At 33.2% G+C, this 27,492-nt stretch overlaps 1 protein-coding gene across 1 annotated transcript; it reads left to right on the top strand.

The window, feature by feature from the left end:
* On the top strand, nucleotides 1-26,127 carry Slc25a46 (solute carrier family 25 member 46). Its single transcript, XM_046460233.2, has 8 exons — nucleotides 1-419; nucleotides 2,902-2,944; nucleotides 4,186-4,243; nucleotides 6,257-6,334; nucleotides 8,668-8,768; nucleotides 15,999-16,055; nucleotides 17,575-17,632; nucleotides 21,963-26,127. The coding sequence occupies exons 1-8, from the start codon at nucleotides 137-139 to the stop codon at nucleotides 22,539-22,541; spliced, it is 1,257 nt and encodes a 418-aa protein (XP_046316189.1). The 5' UTR covers nucleotides 1-136; the 3' UTR covers nucleotides 22,542-26,127.
* Nucleotides 26,128-27,492: the final 1,365 nt, after the last annotated feature.

Raw genomic sequence — 27,492 nt, 5'->3', positions numbered from 1 at the left:
TCGTGACTTCCGGTTGTCAGAATTCCCCCAGACGCAGCGGCTGCCGGGGAAGGGGAATTGTGCGGCCCTAGGTCGCCGTTGCCCCGGTGGTGGTGGTGGGCTCCGGGTGGGCTCACTTCATTCAGCCCCTGCTGCGATGCATCCGCGGCGCCCGGACGGATTCGATGGCCTGGGCTACCGGGGTGGTGGCCGGGACGAGCAGGGATTTGGTGGCGCTTTCCCTGCCAGGTCCTTCACCTCCGGGTCGGACCTAGGCCACTGGGTGACTACTCCCCCAGACATCCCCGGCAGCCGCAACCTGCACTGGGGAGAGAAAAGCCCGCCCTACGGCGTGCCCTCCGCCTCCACCCCGCACGAGGGCCCCGCGGAGGAACCGTTTCCCGGCGGCTGCAGTACCAGCGTGCAGGGGCAAAGCACTGGTGAGGGGCGTCGCGCCAGAGGCCCGGGCGGGTGGATGGGTTGGCTGAGCTGTGCGATAAGCCCGCAGACCCCGGAAACTGTGCAGAGGCTCCCGTCCTGGTGCCTTCTTGGCCTATCGCGCTGCACACCCTCTGCCCTCTTTTCGTCCTCTGTTCATGAAGTGAGCCTCCTCCCTCTTAACTCATTCGTTTTCTCCGGGATCACCTCCAAAAAAGACATCTGCCTTAGCTATAGGGTGCATAGTAGGAAATTTTAGGGGTTGTGCCAATGATCTGAATCAAGGAAGAAAGGAATTTGGTTATTTGTTGTTACTTAATTCACTTTGGCAGCTTTTATTATTTTTTTTTCTTGATTTAATTAATGGCTTTAGTTGTAGCTTTGTGTTCCAGAAAGAGAAGCTTTTCACAATTGTCAAATTAGGGTTAAGGCTAGCTCTGCCACTCATAAACTGGACTTCTTTTTTAATATCTGGAAGACTTAGTTTTTCTCATCTCTAAGACTTGTAGAATACCTGATAGGGTGTTTTACAAGTTTTGAGATGACTTGCATAAGGTCTAGCAGGATATGGAACACATAGTAGTTAATACAGTATCCATTTTCTTCCTTTACCCTTTTCATCATGGGAGATCTATTTGTTTTTCAGATCTCTAGTCTAGAAATTTTCCTTCCTGTAATTTTCCTTTTTCCTGCTTTCTTGGTGTAAAAAATCCACTTAAGAGTTAGAAACATTGATACAATTACATGATAAAACTTTGGAGTCAAAAGACATTTATTCTTTGCAGGAAGTAAAGTGAGAGGTATTTTTGACTGCAACACTGCATGATCCAGATATTTTCAACATCCATTTTATTCATAAAATGTAAATATATTTCATTCCATTCACCTGGAATTATTAGGATAACAGATTAATTATATTCTCACATATTAAAAATATTCTGCACATTAGCCTTATACTAATTTCCTTGACTATTTTATTTGTTTTAACTGGAAAAAAACTTGAATGATTTGTTTAATAAGCTAATGAAGATGTGATGAAAGATCAGTGACATAAAATTTACTTTTTGACTCCTACCTAATTTTCTTTCCAATGTGTCCTGCTGGTTCCACAAAAATACTGCAAAGGTTTGTAAGTTATAAATTAAGTAATTCAAAATCTATATATAATTGTTACAGTTATCTTTTTGGGTAGTAAAGTTTGTTTTATCTTTTCCTAAGTTATGTCTTGATGGCTAAAATGGGGAGAAGCTTGTTATCAAAAGCAGGCGTTTATTTTGCAGCTGTTACTGGAAGGTAAGTGTAATTTTATGAGAAGGACAGCCACCTGAAAAACTTACACAGTTATCAGCAGGTTTATACCTTCCTAACCCCTTCCAGAAAATGTGAGTGGCATTTTCTCTTAAAGGAAATATAGAGGATGCGTTATGTACCTTAAAAGGGTAGAAGCTGAAATGAGGAAGCCATCCTTAACATGGCAAAAGAAGTGTTTTTGACTAACTTTCAAGGTGATGCATTTTCCCCAAGAATGGGGTTGTTTGTCCTTCTCACTTAAAGGAATAGGGTCAGCGTTGCTTCATTTGAAAGAGCAGAGTCTGGGAGGGGAAGATAATTATTGTTTTTAAGTATTGTATTATAGCTGATATTAAATGTCAGGTCCTCTGGGTTTGTGATAGTTTACCTTTATAAATTTTGTGTTCTTTAGGTAAAAGAAAAACTTTTTTCTTTTTTGACATATACATAGTAATGTTTCCAGCTGTGAACTTCTGGAGTAACATTACAGAAATGCCATTAGAAATAGCACATATGTACAGTTACTAACCTATCACAGAGAATGAATTAAACAGCTACTCTCAAACTAAAATTTTAGGTTACAGGAGAAGATAGCTGAATTTATCCATTTTGGTGACCTAAGTACTCTTTCAAATTGATAATTTTGAGATGCTTTGCTTGAAAAGAAATGGTCTAAGAAAGTACTCTAGATCAGTAACAGTGAATAACTAGTTTTTACATCTTGAGAAGTCAAGTTGTTTGTGTATGAGGACCATCCATAAATGATATTTTAATTGATTGAAGTCAGAAGTTAAAACTGGTAGTCCATAGGTTCTATCTGCATACAGTTTGACTTGTCCCAAACAATGTTTTAAACTTTTTCAAATAGTTGCCAGGGTAAATACTTAACGATTTGGAAGATTTTTCTAAAATTGAAACTGTCTTTTTGAAAAAAATCACAACTCAGAAACTCTGGACCCTCAGTTGCATGTGGCAACATCATGTGGAGCTAAAAAAATAATTGTATCTTTAAGGGGTCACGCCTTGCAACTTGCCACAAGCTCCAGCAGTTCTTCACTTACTCAATTTACCTCCCTGACTCCTATCAGAGTTTGAGTTTGAATAAATGAATAACATGTTAATACAGGAAAATATATTTGTTTTTATAGTAAATCTCAATATTGGTTATGAGTAATCTTATTCTTTTTATTTTAGAACAGTTGAATAGATTTGCTGGATTTGGTATTGGACTTGCAAGGTAATATTTTATAAGTTTTTAATTTATAATATTAAATGATTAGTATTTCTCCTTTATAATTGCTCTTTAGAGCAGCAGATTAAATCTTCAGTAATATTTTGCAGAAAAAAATTTTATTTAAAATCTATAACATGGTTTTTTCCCAGTAAGTATAGAAGCTAGTCAGTCGTTCAGCTTCTAAGTACAAAATAATTTTCTAATGAATATTTTAACAATTTTCATGGATCTGTAAAAAGAATAGAATCAAACGTAAACTTAACTCCCACCCTATCAAAAAAAATATTTGTGCATTGAACTTTTTCTCTAAACATTTGAATGCTACCAAGGTATTTAGTGGCATAGAACCTAGATTTTATCTATAATCACCATTTGGGAATCAGCTTTACATTTTATTTGTAATAATCATTTTATTTAAGGAAATTATCAGTCTCAATCATTGTGATTTTTAGTGAATACCAGTTTCATAAATACTGGATTTGCATTAGGCTTACATTTCTTGCCAGAATGACTTTCATTATTAAAAACATTTTAACCAAGAAAAAATACCTTATTGAATAATTGAACCTAAGGCTGTTAATGTCTGTATAAGTAAAATCTGTGTTTTTCATTCTTTTCCAGCCTTATTCTTTCTACTTAAAGTTTAGTACATATAAAATAGTGTTAATTCCACATGCAATTATGTTTGTTTGTGTGCATGTATGTATATGTCAAAGCTTAAGCCCACTGGTATAATTATTTTGCAGGGAATATTTTCAGAAGAAATATTTGATACATAAAATACCAATTAAAATGGTCATTAAAATATTATAAATTAAATGCCAAGTACGTTAAAATCAAAACCTTAGAATGAGATTTATGAAGAACAGATGGCTCTGCCGAAAGAACTGTTCATAAGATATTTTCTGAAAGAAATTGAAATTAAACAGTATGGCATTTTCCATGTCAAGCATACAGAGATCTATTTTCATCTTCATACTAAAGATATTAATATTATGTATTGTATCCCTTATTTAGCACTTTGCAGATCTGGTTTTCATTCATTATATTGAATTTTGTTATTGATAGAATCATTTGCAAATATATCTAGATATTTCTAAAATGCTTTAATTTTAAGAATCAAGAACATAAATAATGTGTGATCCTGAAGGCAAGAATAATTTCACATATGTGTATACATGTCTAAAAATATGTATAAATAAAATTTGTATGTAAACACATATGCATAAATTACTTTTATGTAGTCTCTTTACAGAAAATGTACTGGCCCATCCTTGCATTGTTCTACGCCGCCAATGTCAGGTAAATGTGATTTCCATGACCTACTGAGACAATTCTAATCCTGATAGAAAGTGCAGAATTCAGATAAATGACATGAAATCATGTAATTATTATTCTGTGTAAAATGTTCCAAAATTTGTAAAATAGCAATTCTCAAAATATTTTTCTCAAAACCTCTTTTTTTAAATCTTAAAAAATCCTAAAGAACTTTGGTTTATGTGGGTTGTATTTGTCAATATTTACCATTTCAGAAATTAAATCTGGAAAAATTTTACTGTTCTTAATTCATCAAAATAATAAATTTAATAAATAGTATCATAAATGCTATATTTATGAAAAGTAATTATGTTTCTGAAAATGTCTTTAATGTCAGGCATAATAGGAGTTAGGTGGTTTTCACCTTGTTCCACAGTCAATCAGTTGCAATGGTCTGTTTTAAAAGTAGTAAGAAGGTCCAACATTGTGCACACATATCATTAAAAACAGAGTGGTATTTTATATCCTGTACAGATAATCCTGGACGTTCTTTGAAATTAAATCAAAACTCATCAAGTGGTAGTTTCTTAAAGGTTTTTGCATTGTGAAATCTGAAATCACATAAACTTTATGTACTTTGCTACATTAAAAAAAAAAAAATCCACTGCTATATACTGCATCTTGATTGGTTATTTTTACTATGCATGATTTCATATCATCAAACATTGTTTATTTGAAAAATATTGAATCAGTTTTTTATATGCCTTGTAAGTATTAGAACCTTTGATTATACAAAAGAAAAAGTCATCTTCTTTAAAAATACTGCTTATCAGAAAATCTTCATTTACTATATGCTTTTGTTTGTAGATATAGGTTTCCTAAAAATCTGATTTGCACTTGAAAACCTAAATTTATTGACAACAAATACTGCCATTTGGACTTTTTAAATCAACAAGCTTATTTTATTCATTTCTAAGAGCATATTTGTGCCAAGTATGAATAACTATAGTCTGTCAATAAGGTTTTCAAGTAAAAATGCTTTTCCATGAAAAAAAGTGGCTAGGTCAGCTTGCAGTTCTATCAGATAAGTGCTTTCCCTCATGACAACTATCTTACTTGTTTTATAATATAGTGTATTAATTGGAAAGATGTATACTCAGAGTGAAGATTTCATAAGATTAATCTTATTTTTTTAATGTTTCATCTAGAATATTCTTAAGTCTAGATTGCTTTTTGCTTACTTTTGAGTATGTGGGGTGAAGAATCCAACAAGTACAAAAATATAATTTGATGCTTCTTCCTTGATTCATGCTCAAGAGCTTGCAGTTTTATCCACCAAAGCTTTTGCACCATTAATGAAAATAAAATATTAATGCAGTGGAAAAGGTAAATCATTAAATTTTTGAACTAGTTGATCCTCTGATAGGGTAATGGAGCCCTCAAGGACCAGTGGCTCACACCATGGCAGATGCTGGTATCATATAACTTACCTCCCCTACAATAGTTATCCCCGTATTTGTTTGCTGGTATAATTCAAAACAATATAAATCATTACAAAATTAATGTTTATGCTTAGCGCTGAAAAGTGTGTATAAAGAAATAACTATTTAAATAGCACTGACAGTATGTACCCTAGGACAGTATATTTCTGACATATGTTATGTATTTTACATAATGATAGTATTACATTGTGATCCCAGTATATGTTGTTTTGACCCCTTTATCTGATTTCATAGTTTATCCATCAAATTCAATTCTATAGTTTGAAAAATGCTTGTATATAGTTCTAGTGAGTAAGGAAACAAGTGCCAAACAAGAACCCCATTATATAGTCTACCTTACTATGTATATTATGCATTTATCTTCATATTATATTTATATAATCATAGATATTGTTCTTATTGTAGGTTAAAGTTTGTTCAAAAGTCATTTTGCTTTTGTATAATTTATGGTAACTTAGAATTTAACGTATGTTTATGCTGCAACTCTGTATTTTTCATGGCCTTGTTATTTCTTAACAACATGATAACAGAAAAAATAGTAGTATCTTTTTTACAGGTTAATTACCATGCTCGGCATTATCATCTCACACCATTTACAATTATCAACATTATGTACAGCTTCAATAAAACTCAGGTGAGAATTAGTGTATAGATACTATTAAAACTGTATATAGTTATTTGTATTTGGTAATCATTAATGTAAGAATAATTTTTTTAATATGTTAATGAAAGTAACTCTTATTAGAGTAAAACTGATATAGCTTAGTAATGTTGTCTTTTCAAATCTTCAAAATTTCAGTTAATTCAGCAGAAATACTGCTTAGCAGCAGATAAGTTAAGGTCTCTGCCATCAAGAGAATTATAATTTAGTCATGGAGACAAAAACACAAACAGAAGATTGTGACACAGTAAGATGCAATATTAAAGCCAAGCATGGTGGCACATACCTGTAATCCTAGCTACTTGGGAGACTCAGGCAGGAGGATCACAAGTTTGAGGCCAGCCTCAGCAACTTAGTAAGATTTTGCCTAAAAATAAAGGCTGGGGTGATAGCTCAGTGATAAAGTACTTGCCTAGCATGGGTGAGGCCCTGGGTTCCATCCTCAGCACCACATAAAAACAAATAAATAAAGGTTAAATTAAAAAAAAAAAAAAAAAAGGACTGAGATAGAACACCTCTGGGTTCAATCCCCAGTACAACCAACCAACAGTGCCTCTAATACATCTATTAGATACAAATAGATGTATTGGAGATATAAAATGATATCAGAACATAAAAGAGAGGTGCCTTATCAGAAGTGGGATTAAACACAGGGGAGATGGCTTAGAAAAACTTTGGAGAAAGGGTCTCAGAGTTGTGAACTTATTGTCAATAAGTCTACTTCTGAATGCAGAGGATAGAGAAAAGATTTTATAAGTAGATGTGCCAAGGAGAGGTTATAATATTTGGGAATGAATTTAATGCAATACAACATGAGTTTGGAACAGAGATCAGAGTAAGATGAAAAAGTGCATATGGAAGTAGATAGGATCCAGATCATAGAAGGCCCGAGATGATACTTGATCTTAAAATCTGTAGGAATATCATTGAAGATTTTTTATTAGTAACCAAAGTATTTTGAACAAACTTGGGTTTTTGGCAGTATTCATCAAAATTTAAAATGTTCATGTTCTTTGTCTTAATAATTTAATTTCTAGACACTTTATTCACATAAGTGTATATGGATATGTATAGAAAATGTATGTGTAAGGATGTCATTTTGCCTTTGCATATGGTAAGGTTGGAAATTATTCAATAGCCATTAATAGGTTACCAGTAAAATAATTATGTTTATCTGGTGAATCACCATCTAGACTTTAAAAATAAGAAAGTAGCTTTGTACTGATACAGAATGATCTCTGGGTTATTTTTTGGGGTTCAAGGTAGTTCTACCTATTAAAAATGAACAAGCTTTAGATAGGGCAAAGGGAAGTGAGGGGGCATGGGAGTAGGACAGATGGTGGAATGAGATGGGCATCATTACCCTAAGTACATATATGAAGACATGAATGGTATGATTCTACTTTGTGTACAACCAGGGACATGAAAAATTGTGTTCTATATGTGTAATATGAATTGAATTGCATTCTGCTATCATATATCACAAATTAGAATAAATAAAATTGTAAAAAATGAACAAAATGAAAACATTTCTGTATGTGTACATACACATAGAGATATAGTTGAATGTGTATAAATAATATCTGGTAGATAAGTAATAAACTGCTGCTCAGGTACTAGGATGAAAAAGAAACAAAATTTTCTCCTGCTATCTTTTTAATTTTGCTGTGTCTATAACAACATTTATATAAACATGAAGAAAGGAATATAACTGATGGCATTGTAAAAAGGGGCAAGACTAGAAGCAGTCATTCATTTAAGTAATGGTTTAAGGGTGGAGAAAAGAGCATGCATGAATTTGTAAGAGTAGAATTTACAGAACTTGGCTTATTAGATAAAACAGTGAGAAGAGTGTTATCTGGATAATTATTGAACACTAGGATGATGAAGCTACCATCTAAGGGAGAGGAGAAATACAGCACAGAAAGAGTGGTATGAATGGATACAATCCAGTTTGTAGTTTTATATATTTTGAGTTACCTATGAGTCATCCAATTGGTAGGACTAGTAGGGACTTGAATATATGGATATTAGAGATATGTAATCAATTAATTGATCATAATTGAGTATTTAATTAATTGGAGTGTTCATCTTGGCCTAAACATAGACCATGTAAACATTAAAATAATGTTTGAAATTATGTTTTAATGATGGGAATTAAATTAGTTATAGTTCTCTAATATTTCTAGTAGAATAATACCTATCTAGAAAATATCAGTAAAAGTTTAGTATCAAGTTTGTTAAAGACCTTTTGTGTTTCGTATTAAAGCATTAACAGAAATAACAATAAATTTTGTTCATTTTAGGGACCAAGAGCCCTATGGAAAGGAATGGGAAGTACGTTTATTGTACAGGGAGTCACACTTGGAGCAGAAGGCATAATTAGTGAATTTACACCTTTGCCAAGGTACCTTTTTTTTGGCATTTTCTCAATATTTATTTCATATTAAATTTTAATTAAATATAAAACTTCTGAAAGTACTTTGATCTGAAAACTTATGTGAAGTAACTGAGAATCAGACAATAAAATTGTATTATTAATCATATCTTTTTTCATTAGTTTATCATAAAAAAAGTTCTTCTTGTTTTAATATCTCTTAAGATATATCTCCCAGCTCTTTCTTTTTTGGGGGGTGGGAGTGGGTACTAGGGATTGAATTCAGAAGCATATGCCCACTAAACCACACCCCCAGCCCTGATTTGTATTTTATTTAGAGACAGGGTCTCACTGAGTTACTTAGTACCTCGCCATTGCTGAGGCTGGCTTTGAACTCGATATCCTCCTGCCTCAACCTCCATAGCCACTGGTATTACAGGTGTGCACCACCACGCCCATCTCTTCCAGCTCTTTCTGCTGTGTATCAGCAACTGACTGCCAACTAAGGGACAATATGAATATGAAAGCAATTCCCATTCTCGAAATAGCAAGTTTAGTTGGATTGGAGTACATTGTGTGATTCATGCTATAATTAAACCCCTTTCAGAGACTAAGGGATATTTTACTTGGAATTACTGGCAAGGATTTAAAAAAAATAACTGGAATCTTATTTAGATCTTGAATTTTGAATAAGAATTGACTTGGCAGAAAAGGAGGTAATTCCAAGAAAAGGTGACCACATGCCCAGAGCTATAGAGGTTAGATGGCTGGGCAGTAGAAAAATGACCTGTGCTTGGAGTATTGGATGTGTTTGTGGTGGAATATTAAGAAAGGAAACTGTGGTGCTAGATTAAAGTGTGATTATATCCTTGTAATATTTTATTCTCTATGTGATTGGGAATCTAAGAATTAATTTTTTAATATATGTGTTATAATAAAAGCTATTTTCAAGTGATAGTATAAAAAAATGACTAATACAGAGAGACTTGTGCAGAACTATTTTAATAATCTAGGCCAGACTGAGGTGGTTCTGAACTGTGGAACAAAACAGAAAGCAGTGAGTTAAATGGACATTTCTGAAGTTTAATTGATGATAATTAATGTTAGATTGAGAATGGAGGTATGAGAGAGTAAATCATCAACAGTGATTGAGATGTCTATATAGGCAGTGTTAACTAAGATGGGAACTTCATTAAGAAGAATAAACTGGAGTGGGAAAGTAGATATGAAATTTAATTTTGAATAAACAAAGTTTGAGATTCTTTCAAAACATCTAGGGAACATATCTAATAGGTGATTGCCTGTGGATGAGAATTGTACAGAAAATTTGAAGTGATGACATAACTTCAAGTGTGTGGCATAAAAATTGCATTCGAAACATTAGAATGGGTGTGTTTTACCTGAGGTGAATTAGGGTGTAAGTCACCTAAATTGTAGACTAAATGACATTAAGTAGACCAAAGACAGAATCTCAAGCAATTTATGTGTGTGTATATGTGTATTGTGCTCATGTGTGTGGTTGTATGTGATGAGAGATAATAGAGGATTAAAGAAATTAAGAACATGTGCGGAGTCTCTTTATGAAACCAATTCCGAGATTATTGGTGAAAGAAAGATAAGCATTGGAGTCATGGTAAAAAAAAGCATGAGAATAGTAATGTGCAGTTGAACACTCTCAGTAATGGGTAACCAGGGAATCTTATGAAGAATATATGAAAGGAATGTCAACAGATGATGTTTGAAATCATAAATTTGTTAGGTGCATACTCATACAGAACACCTCTAATGTTACATCAGTCCATCTGTGGCATTAAAGGTTTCAAAAGGCTCATTAATCCAAAGTTAGCCCTTAGGTTAAATTTTTTGGATTGTCAAGAATGTAAGGCAATTTAATGCATAGCCACTAGTATATCACAGACTTTGGATTTAATCTTTGTAGGAAAGGAAATGATAGAAACTGATATCAGGCTTTTTCCCAGTGTGATTACTTTCAATGAACATCATAATCTTGAAGTTCTTTAATACAGCTTTGCTAAAAGGTTAGGGACAAAACAAAGATTAAAAAGGTTAGAAAGATTTGGCCACCTAAAGGTTTTCTTGTCTCATACTTAAAAGACTGAGTGTCTGCTCTTGACTAACCATGTTCACCTTAATTGCTTTTTATATCACAAGATGAGTTCAGAAGTAAGTTCTTGTAGGAAAATATTCTTGAGGTTCTCTCATAGACACTAAAATTCTTTAAAAATTTAACGAAACACAGGAAGTTCAACTTAGTAAAGTAGGAAAATCAGCCCTTGCAGTCAGAGAGCTATTGGTTCGGGTCCTGGCAGCCTCACATTTTACTTCTAAGACCTTAGGCAAGTAATGCTCCTTCTCTAAAGCTGAGGTGAAAAGTCACATTGACTTCAAGTTAAAGGGAAGGAAAAAGAGAAATGGAAATGGGGAAGCATAGAATTTTATAAAATTTTGTCATTTTTCCTAGTCAGTAAATATATAGACCTGTCAGTTGTATGAGAATGTATTTTCATCATTTTGAATCTTACTAAAGAAGATATGAAAAGTTACCTTTCATGTATTGTTCTACCTAGAAATTTTGTTGAAAATTCCACTATTAATTCATTTATTTATTTACCTAATAATTCTTCAGTTACCATTTACTGAACTCAGTATCCAGTATAAGAACATGTGTTAAGTAAAATAGTCACACTAATCAAATAAATTATTATAAACTGAATTTTTTTCTCTGGAGGAAAGAGGGTGTGGGTCTGTGAGAATAGGTTAGAAACAGCTTTACACTTATGAAGAACTCTGAATGTGTGTAGGAGAGACAGACCAGTTTGTCTAAAAATGCTGTGGCAGTGAGAAGCATGGAGAATTCAGGTAATTGAGAGAAGATTCATGTGGCTGGAGGCCAAAGGGCAAGGTAGAGAGTGGTGTGAGAGAACACTGCAGAAGTAGGTGGGTGCCAGAACATGCATGGCTTTGTAAGTGACTTTAAGAATACTGAAAAGTTGGGCTGGGGTTTTGGCTCAGTAGTAGAGCGCTTGCCTAGCACATGAGAGGCCCTGGGTTTGATCCTCAGCACCACATAAAAATAAATAAGTAAAGGTATTGTGTCCAACTACAACTAAAAAATAAATGTTTTTTTAAAAAATAAATAAATAAATAAATAAATAAAACTAAAGAGTAAGGTCAGTGACTTCAGATTTATATTTTCAAAGAATCATCAGAGCTGTAGACTATAAGATTGTAGAAGGACCAAAGTGAATAAAAGGAGACATTTTAGTATGCTATAACAGTAATCAGGGTGACGAATTATATTATCTAGGACCAGGTTGGTATTTTTTGAGATGGACATTAAGTGGACAGTTTTGAAAGATACTCAGGTAAAATTGATGGACCTTGTTGATGGTTGAAGAATGGTTGATGAAAGAAAAGGCAATATTAAGGGTATCTTCTAGAATTTTGGTTTGCATAACCAACTGGATGTCATGAGAGAAACTATTTTCTGAAGTGTGTAAATATTTTTTATTACTCCTCTTCCTCCTTACAGGCTTGATCTTTCTTGGGGAAAAGCAGGGTTGTGACAAAAACAGTCAGCAAAGCAAATAACTTAGAGCAATTAACAGAAGTTACCACATGAGAAGGATGAATTATGAGTCTCCTAGACTGAGGTTTCTTAAATATACATGGTTATTAGAACAGATGTGACAGTAGGAATTCACTAGTTTTTAGGGTCTCTTTTTCTTTAAATACTGTTTATGGTCACATCACAGAGAAAACAGATCTCTAGTACATACAAAGTCATCAAGTTTATAGTTCCTCGGTAGCATTACTTTTTTTTAAGACAATTAACCTAGGATCATCAGTGATCTCTTTATCTATTACCAGACCCCTCTCAATCCTCCTGGAACCTCCCCTAGTTGGAATGAGTAGTTAGACTATATGTTGTTCTGTTCTAAAGGATCATTCATTTTATTTACATATGTTTTTCTCTTATAATTAACATGAGGTGGGAAGATTCTGTAACCAGGTTTATCTGTATAGGTCAGTTTCTCACAAATCACAAGTCAAACTCCAACTTAACTTTGATTCATCTCACATTTGTGGTTGCAAACATAAACATCTTGCAGCTTACTCCCGATAATTCCTCTGAATTCACTTTTTAAATATGAAATCTTCCTTAAATTCAGTTGATTCCTTTCTGATTAATGGTTCTCAAGTAGGAACACTAAGAGTATAAATCTGAAAGAAAAATTTAAATATGATTTTGCTCAAGTTCAGTTCATTTTTAGGTCCAGGTAGAATTTTCAGTAGGCAGTGTTAATAAGGCTGGCATACAGTGGTGAAGTTGTAACTGAAGGTAAATAAATTTGGTAGCCTTTGAAGCTATAATCTTGGGGAGAGTGCCTAGTACAACAAATGGAGTGAGAAAAACAGAGAGCATGACCCTTTAGGAACTCCAGTAATAGGTGGCTGTGTTAAGAAAGATATCCTTTAAAGAGAAAAAAGGGATAGAAACCAAATGATGACAAGCAAAGAGTGCTTTAAGGATAACAGAGGAATATGTGTACCTCATCACTTCTGAAATGTCAGATTAAGGTACAGACTTGAAAACAATCATTAGATTTAGTGCCTCAAAGGTTATTGACCTTGACAAGAACTGCTTTTGTAAGATAATAGGGTAGAAACTAATCTGGAGTGGTTTTTAAAGGTGAGTGTGAAGTTAGGTAGGACAAGGAAATAACAAATTTAGAAAGTGAAGAGATGAAAAGAGATAATTGGAAGACGAGGGGTTTGGATTGGGTTGAAGAAACACTTTTTCTTTTGAAGAGAACAGGTATTTAACCACATAAAAATTAAAGTCTACTAAGATTCTAGATTCTAGTTACTTAGAATTCTCTTTTATGTATTGAGTATACATAGGAATGTATACGTATATACATATATATGTGTACTCAATACATATATATATAAAGAGACAGAGATAAAGTAACTAGTCTAATAAATTTTAATTTGATGCCCATTTGCAAGGGTAGATTTTGTGTGAAAATAGTAAGTTAACATATACATGTTTTGCAATAATGAAATTAAAAAGGCTTAATGTAAATAAAATGAATGATCCTTTAGGATAGAACAACACATAGTCTAACTTCTCATTCCAACTAGGGGAAGGTTCCCTGAGGATTGAGAAGGGTCTGGTAGTAGATAAAGAGATCATTGATGATCCTAGATAATTGTCTTTAAAAAGTAATGCTACTGAGGAACTATAAGCTTAGTGACTTTGTATGTACTAGAGATCTGTTTTTCTCTGTAATGTGGTCATAAAGTTTTTTGTTTACCCTTTTGCCTAAAACACTTAAATATGCTAATTTAAATTTCTAGATCAATAAGTTTTATCCATTTTATAAACTAATAGGAAACATATAAGGAAGAGTCTCAGTTTTTTTTTTTCTTTTAATATTGGGTCCTAAATATCCTGTTCCTCTCATTTACTTTAATAATCTTAAGAATAGTAATAATTACATTGTATTTAAAAGAAATAGTCCAGTCTTTACAGAGACAAAGTCACAGATCTATCTGTACACGGTGTTTATGAGTTTCATACCTAAAATCAACATTATAATAAGTAACCTGTGGTAATACTTTGAGTCCATAACTGTAATAACAGCATTAAAATGGTTTATAGAGCAAGGAGCATATTTTGTTTGTAGTAATAAAGTAATTGTCAGTAAGTTGGGAGGCCTAATCCAGGTTTTATATTTTGTAACTTAATCATTGAATATTCTTTTAGCTATGTTTCCTATGTTTTTCAGGGCAAATAAGTATCGCAGTATTGATTTGATCAGTGTTTGACCCAGAGGTTTCTCTGAGGTTTTAGAAATTAGTGTTGGTTATCTTGTTGTCTAAAAGTCTCTGCAGACATTCTAATCTCAGAAAATTGTGAAAAAGTGTGGTACTACTCATGCTGTAATTGTACTGTTTGTTTTTAGAGCACTTACCTTTTTAGTAAGTGCTTACCTTTTTAATTTAGGTAAGCACTTACCTTTTTAACTTTCTTTGTCTTTTTAATATGTTTATTCCTTTCCCTCCATAAATTTTTTCTATTTATCCATTTCAAATAGAAGGCATTTTTCTAAATTCTTGATGGTCATGGTAGAATGATACCAGTTCCTTGTAGCAGCAAGTCTCATCTATATACTTCTTTCTATCATTTATTCTCCCCCTTACCTATTTTTCTGTTCTTCCCTTTTGTATCTTCTCTATCTGAATTTTCTATTTTTCTGTTATCTTATTTACCTTCTCACTTATTCTCTGTGATTTCTCTCCTTTTTTACCTTTCTTTTAATAGAACTTTCACCCATTTTCCCCTTCTGTTCTATTCTAATTTAGCTTTCTTTTCTTTCTCCCTACTCCCCTCTGGTTTCCAAAGGTATCCAGAATAGCAGGAAGCACCATAGTCCTAGGTATCGGTTCCAGATCTGACATATGACCAATCTCTTGTGATCATGTCTTTAATTTTTCTAATCAGTAAAATAGATGGAACCATATGTGTCTGCTTACCTCACAGGATTCCTCCTATGTGAAGTGAGATGAGAGGAAGTTGAGGCAGATAGTACAGACTTATCATGTCATAGAGACTAGGGTTTAGAAGCTAGTTCCATACTAACCAGTTGCTAAGTTATAAACTCTCTCTGATTCTGTTTCCTCATATAGTCAATGGAGATAATAGTGAGGATTAGAAAGGATTCATGCAGAGCACTTTGTGTAGCACCTAACATAGTAGGTGTGCAAAAAGATAGTGGAACTTAGTAATAGTCACAAAACTAATGTCATTGTAATAATAGAAATTAGGTGCTGTGCAGAATGTCATGTGTCATCCTGCATTAGTTACTTTTATTTCTTTTTAAAATTTATTTCCTTCCTTTTTCTGTTCCTTGTTTCCCTTCCCATTCCTCATATACTGTCTTTTATAAAACCTATCATTTTCATTTTTTCTTTAGTTTCTCAATATGTTTATTTTGGTAGCCAGTTATACCTTTTCTCCTCTGTCAGCACATACAAAAACGCTTTGCATGTTTTCTCTTTTTGAACCACCACAATTATTTTAAGTCTTTTTCAGAAAGAAAAATCTTATTAGGATATATTTCTTTTACAGATTAAAAAAATTAGAAATTAATTGCCTTTTGAAAATTAGGCTAAATCAAGTATTGTAAAAACATGGCTTTTGTTTTATTTAAATTTATTTTTACTTTTTAGGGAGATTTCACATAAATGGAATCCCAAACAAATAGGTGAACACCTTCTACTGAAATCGTAAGTATTGAAAATGGAATTTTTCTTGAAAATTTCCATTAATGTTTATAGTGTTAGAACTGAAAGATATTTTTAATAAATGTAGCAAAGGAAATTGGAGAATTGAAATCTTTATGGGAGTAGATATTCAAAGAACAAGTAATATAGAGTTTAGAAATAAAATCTTGACGTACATGTAGATCTTTAATAAAATAGTACTTACTAATTTGCCAGGCTAGAATCACAGCCTAATTTTTCTCTTGTTCCTAGGAAGTTAGCAAAGACCTTTAATTTGTTTAACCCAAATTTGTAAGAAAAATATTACAGGTTGAGCATCCCTAATTAAAATATCTGAAGTCTGAAATGCTTCATTATCTGAAATTTTTGAGCACCAGTATGACACCCCAAATGTCATGAATTATTCTACACCTGATCTCATGTGACAGCTCACAGTCAAAATGCAGGCACACTAAAAAAAAAAAAAAAAAAAAAAAATCATATATGGTTATAAGGTGTATATAAAACATAAATTAACTTTATGTTTAGACGTGGGTCCCATCTTTGAGATATTCCTTATGTATATGCAAATACACAAAAATCTGAAAAATATTCAAAATCTGAAACATTTCTGATCTTAAGCACTTCTGACAAGGGGTATTCAACCTGTATTTTATTGTTAAGCAGAAGATAAAAATTGATCTGTATAGTGATGATGAGCAAACTCAAAATCTTAGTGACATTGAAATGTAGTCCTAAAGGCACTTGGTAATTTTACAGCAGTAATCATTTTTGTAGATTAGAATTTTACTCTTCACTTTTTAATTTTTTTTGAAGATTGTGAATTGGAAATTCCCCAGCTTGCTGGCTCCCTCTATGGGACATTCCAGCACATTATTACTTAGTGCTGTTCCATTCACCTTGAAAACCACTACTTACCAGGACCTGGCCCATAAGGGTTAGGTAAGTCCCACTTCGATATGATTTTAGATAACTATATTTTGCAGGCTTGCAAAGTTGTAATAATATTTAAGATTAAATACTGGTGATAGGTAACAACTTTGCAAAGCTGTACAATATTGCTTTTTAATACTAAAAGGGGACTTCACTCACCATCAAAGGCTAGCTTAGCTCTGCTGAATGGGAAATCTGGGGATAGATAATGATAATAGGATAATAACAAAAAAGTATACTGTTTACTGTCACTGAAAAGGCAAGCCATGGAATGGAGCCCTCATCCTAAATTTTAAGTATCAGATTTATAAGGTCCAAAAACTAAATCATAAATGAGCCTATATTTTATTGGTTTAAAATAAAATATGTTTTCTTTGCAGGCTGTCCTTGTTGTTATTGATACCTTTTTTTCATTTCTGTTGAATAAAGCATCCTGTAACAGGTTTCTGAAGTTAATATTTTTAGGCCAAAAGAATTAATAGTTGAAAACTTTAAATATAAATTAGCTGGTATGTTAAAGTAGTTATTTAAAATTTTAATATAAATGTCTTGTTTCAGTACGCTGATTAATTTGTTTTAATTTCTACAGCCTAACTTATATGGTGGCAATGCCTTTTTATTCAGCAAGTTTAATTGAAACTGTACAGGTGAGCTATTCTCGTATTGTCATTTTTATTAACTATTTTGGGAATACTAAATATATTGTGTATGATTGTTTAGCAAAAAAAATTAAGATGGTATCCTTTAAAAATTATTTATTCACAGATACCACACATGTATCACATATTCCTGCTAAGTGTATTTCCATTACAAACTTAGGTCTGCTTGTAGTTTTAATTATTTTTCTTCCTTCCATAGGCAGCTAGCTATGATCTTTATTCATACATTTAAAAACTCAACCTATAATTTGCTCTGAATACAAAAATTCTATAAATTTTAAGCCCTATGTACAACTCAAGGTAGTTACAGTTTATCAAAAGGCAGCATGTTATCTGAGCATAAGAATAATGAACAATAACCTTAACAGTGATAAGGTGGTCTCCATAAGTAGTTTACTAATAGCATTTCTTTTTAAATATGGCTTTTAAGAAACATTTAATACTGTTTGTGTGATAGGTACTACAAAGCTTAAGTAATTTTCTAACATTTTGTTCTCCTTGCTTGTTTTACTATTTCCAACCACATGGTGGCGCTTAGAGTACATTGAATTAAATGTCATACACTTTCTCACTATGCCTTCCCTACTAGGTAAGATGAAGTTAGTCTTAACATCACTTTTACATAAAATACAGCTCTTTCAACACTTGGCTTCTATTTCCAACATCTGGTCCTCTAGCATATTTTTTCCCTCAGTATGTATGAGTGCCTCCTCTCCATAAAACTCCTACTGGATAAGCCTTTCCTCTTCTAATTATTCTTTTCCTCTTGGTTTCTTTTCTGACACAGTAGTTAATGTTTGATATTTGTTTTTGTTAAAACTAACTTCACCTAACTGAAACTAACACCTTGTAACCCAAGCATATTTCCATTTCCTCTTGCATTTGGCATTGTATTGAATAAATGGCATAACCTTTCAGATAAATGAGAAAATTTGTAGAGTTTATAAAGATATCCTCACAATAGCCGGAAGTTAATTATTTAAGTAAAACAACTAAGCAATAAAATATATTTTGGGAAAACAAGTTTTAACTTGGAACAGACTCATGTTAGAATCACACTATTCTACTTAAATTAGGTCTGTGACTTTAGAAAATTTTTTGACCTTTTAAAATCTTAATCTTCTCATCCATTAAAGTGGGAATCATATTTTAATAACTGAATTTTAAAAATTAAATGCCCAGTATTTATATAAATGGCCAGCTCACAATATGATAGTTTTTCTTGTGTTTTTTTAACCCCATATCCTCCTCTACCCCTTGTGTTTTCTTCTCCATGTCCACTTGTTGCTCCCCTTTTGACTCCTTTTGTCTGCTTTTCTAGAATTGTTATTTTAGTATCTTCTTTTCTATTGTTTCTATAGTATTATTTCAAGTTGTCTTTGATGCTTTTTTGTTTTTTACCCTATACTCATTATCCTAAGAGAGCTTGTTCATTCATGTGAATCATTTTAACTTTAACCTGCATCGCAAAATCAACTCATAAATACAATCTTATCATTCCTCTTCTCCCTTTCTATCAATGGGACTTTGTAATTTCACCCTAACTCAAAACTTGAGTTTTAGGGAAACTTTTTTGTTTATATGTTTCTTTCATACTGCATAAGTAAGTAATCTGTTATCATGCTTTTCTGCTTTAGATATCAACAAGTAGCTAAGATTTGCCCTTTTCTTCCCACAGTATACCATCATTGTCATCTCTCCTTTACTACATATCTAACTTATTACAGTACATTCTTTCTTCCAACTTAAAACTTAATGGTTCTTTGCCTTTGGGAACATTGTTTTCCTTGAAAAATGCATAAGTCTCCTGAAGAGAACCTACTGAAAGCAGTTGTTATCCATATCTTCATTAAGAATTCTTATTCTAGTTCTCTGCATTTTAAAAGTCCTTTTATGTTCATATGCAAGATTAGTGTTTTAAAGTTGCAATACTTATATCCCTCTGCTAATTAAGGATCTATATTGACTCAACTCACCAAGATCAATTTCAGACTTCTCAGCATAGTGTTAAATTAGGATTTTTATTGACTACCTTTTCGTCTTAAGTGCTAAACTTTTTTTAAAAAATTCATCCAAGGGGCTGGGGTTGTGGCTCAGCAGTAGTGCGCTCGCCTGGCATGCATGCAGCCCGGGTTCGATCCTCAGCACTACATACAAACAAAGATGTTGTGTCCACTGAAAACTAAAAAATAAATATTAAAAAAAAATTTCATCCAATATTTATTGAGTGCTAGCCCCTATCAGATACTATAGTAGACTCTAGGATACAATAGCAAATAAAACAAGACATAAATAATCTGCTCTTATAGCACTTATATGCTTATTGGGAAGACAGACATAAATAATATGCATATAAAGTATAGTGGATGGGGCTAAGTGTTAAAGCAAAAATAAAGCAAGGTTAGCAAATAGAATGTGTACTGGGTAGGTTGACTTTTAATAGTTTCTAAGGTCAGTGAACATGTCACTGAGAAGATTAAATTTGAGTAAATGTCTAAGGCTGAGAAAAACATAGATGTTTTGCAAAACATTCTGAACAGAGGAAAAGCAAGTGCAAAGACATTCAAGTGGACTTGAATGCATTTGAGGAATAGAAAGGAGGCCAGTATGATTGGTGCTATCTAAACAAGCAGGGAGAGCAGGAATTATGTCTTGAGTGGTTAGAGGCGATATGATCATACAGGACATTGTAGTTCATTGTAATAATTTGGCATTTACTTAAAGAGAAATGGTAGGTTTGAGCAGAACAGTGATGTGATCCAACAAGTCTTTATTAGGATCTCTTTTGCTGTTGTCTTAAAAATAAGGCCTGCGGTTGTGGCTCAGTGGTAGAGCACTTGCCTAGCAAGTGCTAGACACTGGGTTGATTTTCAGCACTGCATATAAATAAATGAATAAAATAAAGGTTCATCAACATCTAAAAATATATTTTAAAAAATATATACTTGAGTGTGAAGGGAGCCAAGGTTAGGAATGGGGAAACAATAGACTAGTAGATTAGGTGAGCTAATTTTATTCTCATGGATTTAAATATCATCTATTTACCAAGGACTCCCACATCTGTATGTTCAACTTGGACCTTTTTCTTGTAAACCCTTTTCCAGTTTGATGCATAACATTTCTGAATTCTTGTTTTCCTCCCCCAATTTTCTACCAGCAGCATTTCTCAGTTCAATTCAGTAAAAGATAATGCTATTCCTCCAGTACCTCTGGCCAAGAGCCTTGGTAATCTTTGAGTCTTATCTTTCATATACCAAATACAACCAATATTTCCTGTTGCCTGTAGTTAAAAAAAAAAAAAAAAGCCTTTTTGTTTAGTTGTAGATGGACACAATACCTTTATTTTATTTATTTTCATATGGTGCTGAGGATCAAACCCAGTATTTTATACATGCAAGGCGAGTGCTGTGCCACTGAGCCACAATCCCAGTCCCTGTTGTGTATAATTTTAAAACCACAATTGAACTGCCCTACTTCCATTGTTACCTCCTAATCCAATCCACCCTCATTTCTTTGCTGGATGGTTATAATAACTTTTAAACTGGTCTTCCTTTGCCAGTATTATTTTAAAACCTAAATTATATTTATCTTCTGCTTAAAACTAAGCAGTTATCTCCCATCTAACTAGAAGCTCAAATCTATATAGTAGTCTATAAAGCATTATATAGCCCTTGTCTGCCTTTTAACTTCATCTTGTACAGTTCTATAGTCATTGCTGCAAACAAGTTATCCTTTTAGCTGTTTCTTTTCTGCTTCTTTATAACTCTGTAATTTATATCACAAGCTTATCTTATTTCCCAAATTTTAGTTAAGACTAATATTTATTGAGTGCCTACTTGGTACCAGGTCTTTCATTTATGACAACTCTGTGCATAAAAGGTAGGTAGTAGTGATTTGTACTTTGGTAAACTTAACACCTAGGAGTAGTTAAGTATCTGGACAATGCTTATAACCAGTAAGTAATGAAGGTAGGATTTAATCCCAGGTTTAAGGACTCCTGAGCCCTATATTGCCTCCATAAACAGATAAGTAGTAGTTGTTGCTTCTGAGTGAGTGCTGAGGAGCCGCTTGAGATTGAAGCAACCAGATGAGTGCATCTATCTCCCCCAGTCTCCCTTCCCCAGGGAATAGTTCCCAACTTCATTGCTGTGAGATTTCATTTGAAGAAAGAATCTAATGCCCAGATAACATTGCAGACCATTGATTCCTTCCTTTTTTAGTCAGTATATTAATTTAAAAGGAATCTAGGAAGCATCCCTGTTTTGTAGGAAAATAAGCAAATGTTAAGTTTTAACTTATTTCATCATTTTTATTTCAGAGTGAGATAATTCGAGATAATACTGGGATTTTGGAATGTGTAAAAGAAGGAATTGGAAGAGTGATAGGTTTGGGAGTGCCTCATAGCAAACGACTCCTTCCACTTCTTTCCCTGGTCTTCCCTACGGTGCTGCATGGAGTTCTTCACTACATCATCAGCTCGATCATTCAGAAGTTTGTCCTGCTAATTCTAAAGAGAAAGACTTACAATAACCACTTAGCTGAGAGCACTAGCCCTGTGCAGAGTATGTTGGATGCTTATTTTCCAGAACTTATTGCTAATTTTGCTGCCAGTCTTTGCTCTGACGTTATACTTTACCCATTGGAAACAGTTTTACACCGCCTTCACATTCAAGGAACACGCACGATAATTGACAATACAGACCTTGGCTACGAAGTACTTCCAATTAATACACAGTATGAGGGAATGAGAGACTGTATCAATACCATAAAGCAGGAGGAAGGAATGCTTGGCTTTTATAAAGGGTTTGGTGCTGTTATAATACAGTACACACTGCATGCAGCTGTCTTACAGATTACCAAAATTATTTACTCAACACTTCTTCAAAATAGCATTTGAGATTTAGGATCTATCACTGGTTAGTATAAAAGACCCAATCTGGATAATTTGCTATGAAATTATGAGGGATAAAAGTGAAATACTGGGGGGAAAATGGACTGGAAAATGAAACTGGTAGAAAAAGCCCATGCTGATTATATTGACACTTTTGTGTTTTTTATTTGTTTGTTTTGTTTTGTTTTAAGGCATAGGTATATATTTTGGATCAAAACTATTGAAACTTGAAAACTTAATAAAAATAACACTTGTAAGAATGAAATTTTAGCTGGTTTAACACTCATGCTAAAGCAAAAATGATACTGGGCAAAAGCAAAAATTTATCTTCAAATATGTAAAGTGAAATTTTATTGAGTTGGATCTATCCTGTCTGACCTTAATATTTGTTACAGGTTTATTTTTCCTTCTAGATTGATATTGATATATTGTCCTAATACAGTGTATAATATCAGAAGGTTGTACCTTTAAACAAATAAATTATGTTTTCATTGAATAAGACTAAAGATTAGATTTGGCAATCTGTAAGCAGGAGTTGAAGGGTTTTAAATCGTATTTTCCCTATGTAACTATTTTAGTGGCTGTATATAATATATAAAGCCATTTCTGTACACATATAGAACTTGGAATTTCCTTCATCCCTACAAAATTTTCTACTCATAGGTCAGCTTGTTGCATAAAATACACTTTCTGCTTTAATATCAGTAAAACATCAAAGCCAAGGTACCCAGAAGATTTTAATCAAACATAGCACACTTGTCCGCATCCAAACCCAGTGTTTCAGTACCAGCAACTTAAAATTTATCATATGTTTATAAAGTTTGGTTTGCTTGGCTAGTTTTGTGAATTGTCAGGCTATTTTTAGGGCAACTTTTAAGAAATAATCATGACAACTATTATTCCTTCCATATTTACAAATTGTGTACTCAAAAGGAACCTCATAACTTTCATTTCTGAATGACTTATCTTAAACAAAATTAAAATTTACCTGGGAATTTGTGCCTCTTGCCTACCATTATAGTCATCATTAATTAATGACATCAATTTTTATCTTTCAGTTTTAAAAAAGTTTCATTCTCCATACAATATATTTAAAGAAAAAAGTAAGATATGCTTATCCCTTTTTATTTAAACTTGTTTGGATGAATACTGAAGAAAAATATACAAACCTTAAAGGAAATTTGTCCTTGTGTTTTATTTTACATTTCAACAAATAAGTAACAGAAAAAAATTGTTAATCAGTTTAATTTTTAAAAGTCTTTCTAAATTTAATTTGGTGAATTAGACTCTGTAGTATCAAATAATATGCATTTGACTAATCCACTATTAAGCATTTTAAAGTTTAATTTCTAAACAAGAATGGTCATCTTTTTTCTATGAACCATGTAGCACTCTAAAGTGCAGTGACTTTGGATGTTGTCCAACCTAGATTGCATACAAACAGATTCATGTTATTTTTTAAAATGTCACAGAGATGGTTATGAATAATTTTGGAACACACAAAAAGGATACCCAGGTATGTGAAACAGTGTATAATTAGTGACTCTTTACTAGTGTGTGTGTGTTTACTGAATAACATCAAGTTTTCCATTTTTAAATTCCACTGAGAGGGAAAGTAAACCCCATTGGTCACATTTTCTATTTAATGGTTAATCTTTTAGTTTGTGGCTTACTTTATCCAACCCGTGGGATTTAAATTGTGTTTATTGCTTTTGAAATGCTAAATAATGTTTTATATATTTATAATATATTCAGCTTCCTGAAAACCTCTCATTTTATTAAAATAAGTGGTTTCAAAGAAGATAAATCAGAAAATTTCAATTTTCAGAAATTTTCTAGGACAGAATATAATGGGAATCAAGTATTATTACTAGTGAAAGTCTGTAGAATCCTTCACCTACCTAAAAATCAGGTATTTCAAGATTTATTGAATGTTAGCATGATTATGCAGTTATATAAATTGATTTTGTTAGCATGGTTATGCAGTTATACATTTATTTCATTATTGAGTCATGGCTGATGACCAAACTGCACACATTTCTTTTTTCTGTTTGAAGAAAGAATGCAAATTAACATGAAAACTAAAATGGAATAGTGTTAAATAAAATATTAATTATTTTTTACTGTCTTTTCCAAATTAGTTGAAATATAATCTTTAAAAACCAGTCTGACAGGCATAGTGGTACGTACACACCTATAATCCTAGTTACTCAGGAGGCTTACAGATTTGAGGACAGCCTGGGAAACAATGAGACCTTGTCTTAAAATGAAAAGTACAAGGGACTAGGGATGTAGTTTAGTGGTAGAGCATTCCTGGGTTCAATCCCCAATACTATGGGGAGTGGCGAGGGGGTGGGGGGTGGAAATAAGCATTTAACTGGTCAAGTGTTTTTCAGTGAATTTATAAAAGCACTGTCAGATAAACTCTGCCCCTTTTAAAATATGCTATTTTAAATATGGGTGCCAAAATCTAATCTCCATAGCATACATTTCTTAATAGACCAAATTATGTTATTAAATTCAATATTACCAGTAGCATCATGGATAGGATTCTATTAAGTAGTTCTGCATGCCCACTGGTCCTCTTATTATAAACCAGATTTTGGCCATGGAGCTTGTGATATGATATGCTTCCCTTACATTGCAGGGTTTCTTAATTTGAGTAAAATAGACTGAAAGTGGTAAAATTAAAAACTGGTAAAGATTAACCCATTTTGTGAATTTATGAATTTATTTGCTAAGTTGTATATATAGACCTTCTTAATAACCTTCTCAATTTTATGGGCCCTTAAAAAAAATCCTAAATTAATGAAGTTTTAGTCAAGCTTCCAGACTTTAGCACTGATATTATAAAATAGTAAAAGCAAGCTAATTTGCAAAGGGTTATGAATGGACTATTAGATACTTTAGTCAGTGCTTTTAGAAACAAAACTGGAAGGGTAAGAGATCCTGCTCACTTGTGCAGATGTGCCTGACTGTTCATAACTGGTTTCAGCTCTGTCTTAGTTGTAACTGCACAAAGTATTCACTTTATTAATTGGGCATAAATGTTTAAATATTTCTATCCAATTATATATCTGTTCAGAAAATAAAGAAGATGCTGATTTGATAAATTGATTTGTCAACCGAGATTGTGGAGGATGTTTTTCCTTAGTGTTCTTATCCATCTTATGGAACAGAAAAGACTGCTGGGTATCGAAAAGTTATCCAAGTTTGAATTTATTTTCAAAACTTATCTAAGCAAATAAAATCCCTTGCACTAGAATTGGAATAATGTTTAATGTTGGCATTTCTGCTTTCTCTTTCAAGTAGTTGTACATAATCTCGCTCTCTCTCCTTTCACCCATCATAAATTGAATGTAATGTCTTTTTTTGGAGCCTTTGAGTATCACTGATATACTAATAAGTTGTGTAGCAGTGTAATAAAAACTTGTAATTTGACAATGAACCTTATGCATTATTACCTCATCTAGAAGAGGTGTTTGTCTGTGTCTTTTCTTTTTAATTTGTTTTTGTCTGATTGGCATTTTAAATGTTTTTGGTAGCAAATTGTGTAATATGAAAAGTTCAATAAAATGTTGAAATAACACTAGTCATTTTTCTCTTACTAATGCTAGAGGACTACTCAGGCTGGTAAAAGATAAGTATATTTTAGGTGAAAATGAAACTCAAGAAAAATGAGTATGTAAAATTAAACATTTTTGCCCACCATTTAAAAAAATCTTCTAGCATTGTAAAAGTGAAGTAACTGTGATGTGGCTTACAAAATATTATCTAAAATAACTTTGTGTATGAATTATATTTTGTAAAAGTCTTAGACATTCTCATTTTATTTTTATAACAACCCTATGACATTTTTGTACTAGTGTTAGTTTGACTAAGTGCTATTTTCCTAAGGAGGAAATAATTACAGAAAGTGTGTGACTTATCCCACATGATGCAGCTGGTGGAGTGACAGCAGCAAAATGGTGAGTAGGCAGCTCCAAACTTCTGTCCCTTTGTAGAAACAAAAAATAAAAATTAACACCCAACACCATCAGAACCAATTTTGTCAAGACTCTGGAAAATGGTCAAAGATTTATAGCACTTATGTGAACATTGAATTAAGAAAAAGACAAACTGAGATTTGTGGATTAGAGGAAGGGTGTACTCCCCAGCAGTTCCTCAGCTCAAAATTTAAACAGCAGGAAGATTGATCCCCACATGGTGGTTTACTAAGGGAATTCACTGAAATTCAACATTGGACAGCAAATAATCAGGAACACAAAGTCAGAAACTTTGAACATAATGTAAGAATAATATGCTAAAGATGTGCAAATCTATCCACTGCAGAGGGGTAGGGAAGCACAGGCAGAGAGAGGAACACATGGCAAATAAAATTGACTTGGGGGAATTTGGAACTGAGGGGAGGCTGACCTTAACTAACCCAAAGATAGTGGGGGAAGTTGTTAAGGGAAAAACTATTAAAATCAATTGGCTGAGTTGCTGACTGCACTCGGCATTGTGGTGCCATGAGCCAGTTTTGAGTGGCTGCATTTCAGTAAGCAGAGGCTAGAGATTGAGTATTCATAAAAGAAGTTGCCAACCTGACTAAGCAGTTGTCTCTTGTAGAGTCCAGAGTATATCGGGGCCAGTGTGATTAAAACAAGTATGAAGAGGACTGTCTAGAGCTTTACAAGTTGGAGATACCAAGGAGAGAGAACTCCCTTTTTTGCCATCCCATAAGAGCAACTGGAAGACACCAATAATGCATCAGACAGTGCATCTGGACTACAGGTCTGATCTTGGGTAATTCACACCCGTGGACAAGGAATATGTGAAGCCTGTCAAGATTTAGACTCCTTGCCCCAAAAGTAGAAATTTTAGGAGGCCCCTGAAACCTAGATGTCCAGCAAAGATTGGTTTCTCCCCAGAAATAGGAGTGTGGACCAAATCTCAAATACCCATCAACAGAATT

Source organism: Marmota monax, unplaced genomic scaffold (assembly GCF_021218885.2).
Source record: "Marmota monax isolate L192 unplaced genomic scaffold, Marmota_monax_Labrador192_F-V1.1 WCK01_AAM20220418_F8-fsc00006, whole genome shotgun sequence".
In the NCBI taxonomy this organism is placed as follows: domain Eukaryota; kingdom Metazoa; phylum Chordata; class Mammalia; order Rodentia; family Sciuridae; genus Marmota; species Marmota monax.
The sequence above is the reverse complement of the archived record's forward strand: the minus strand, read 5'-3'. Positions and strand labels throughout refer to the sequence as shown.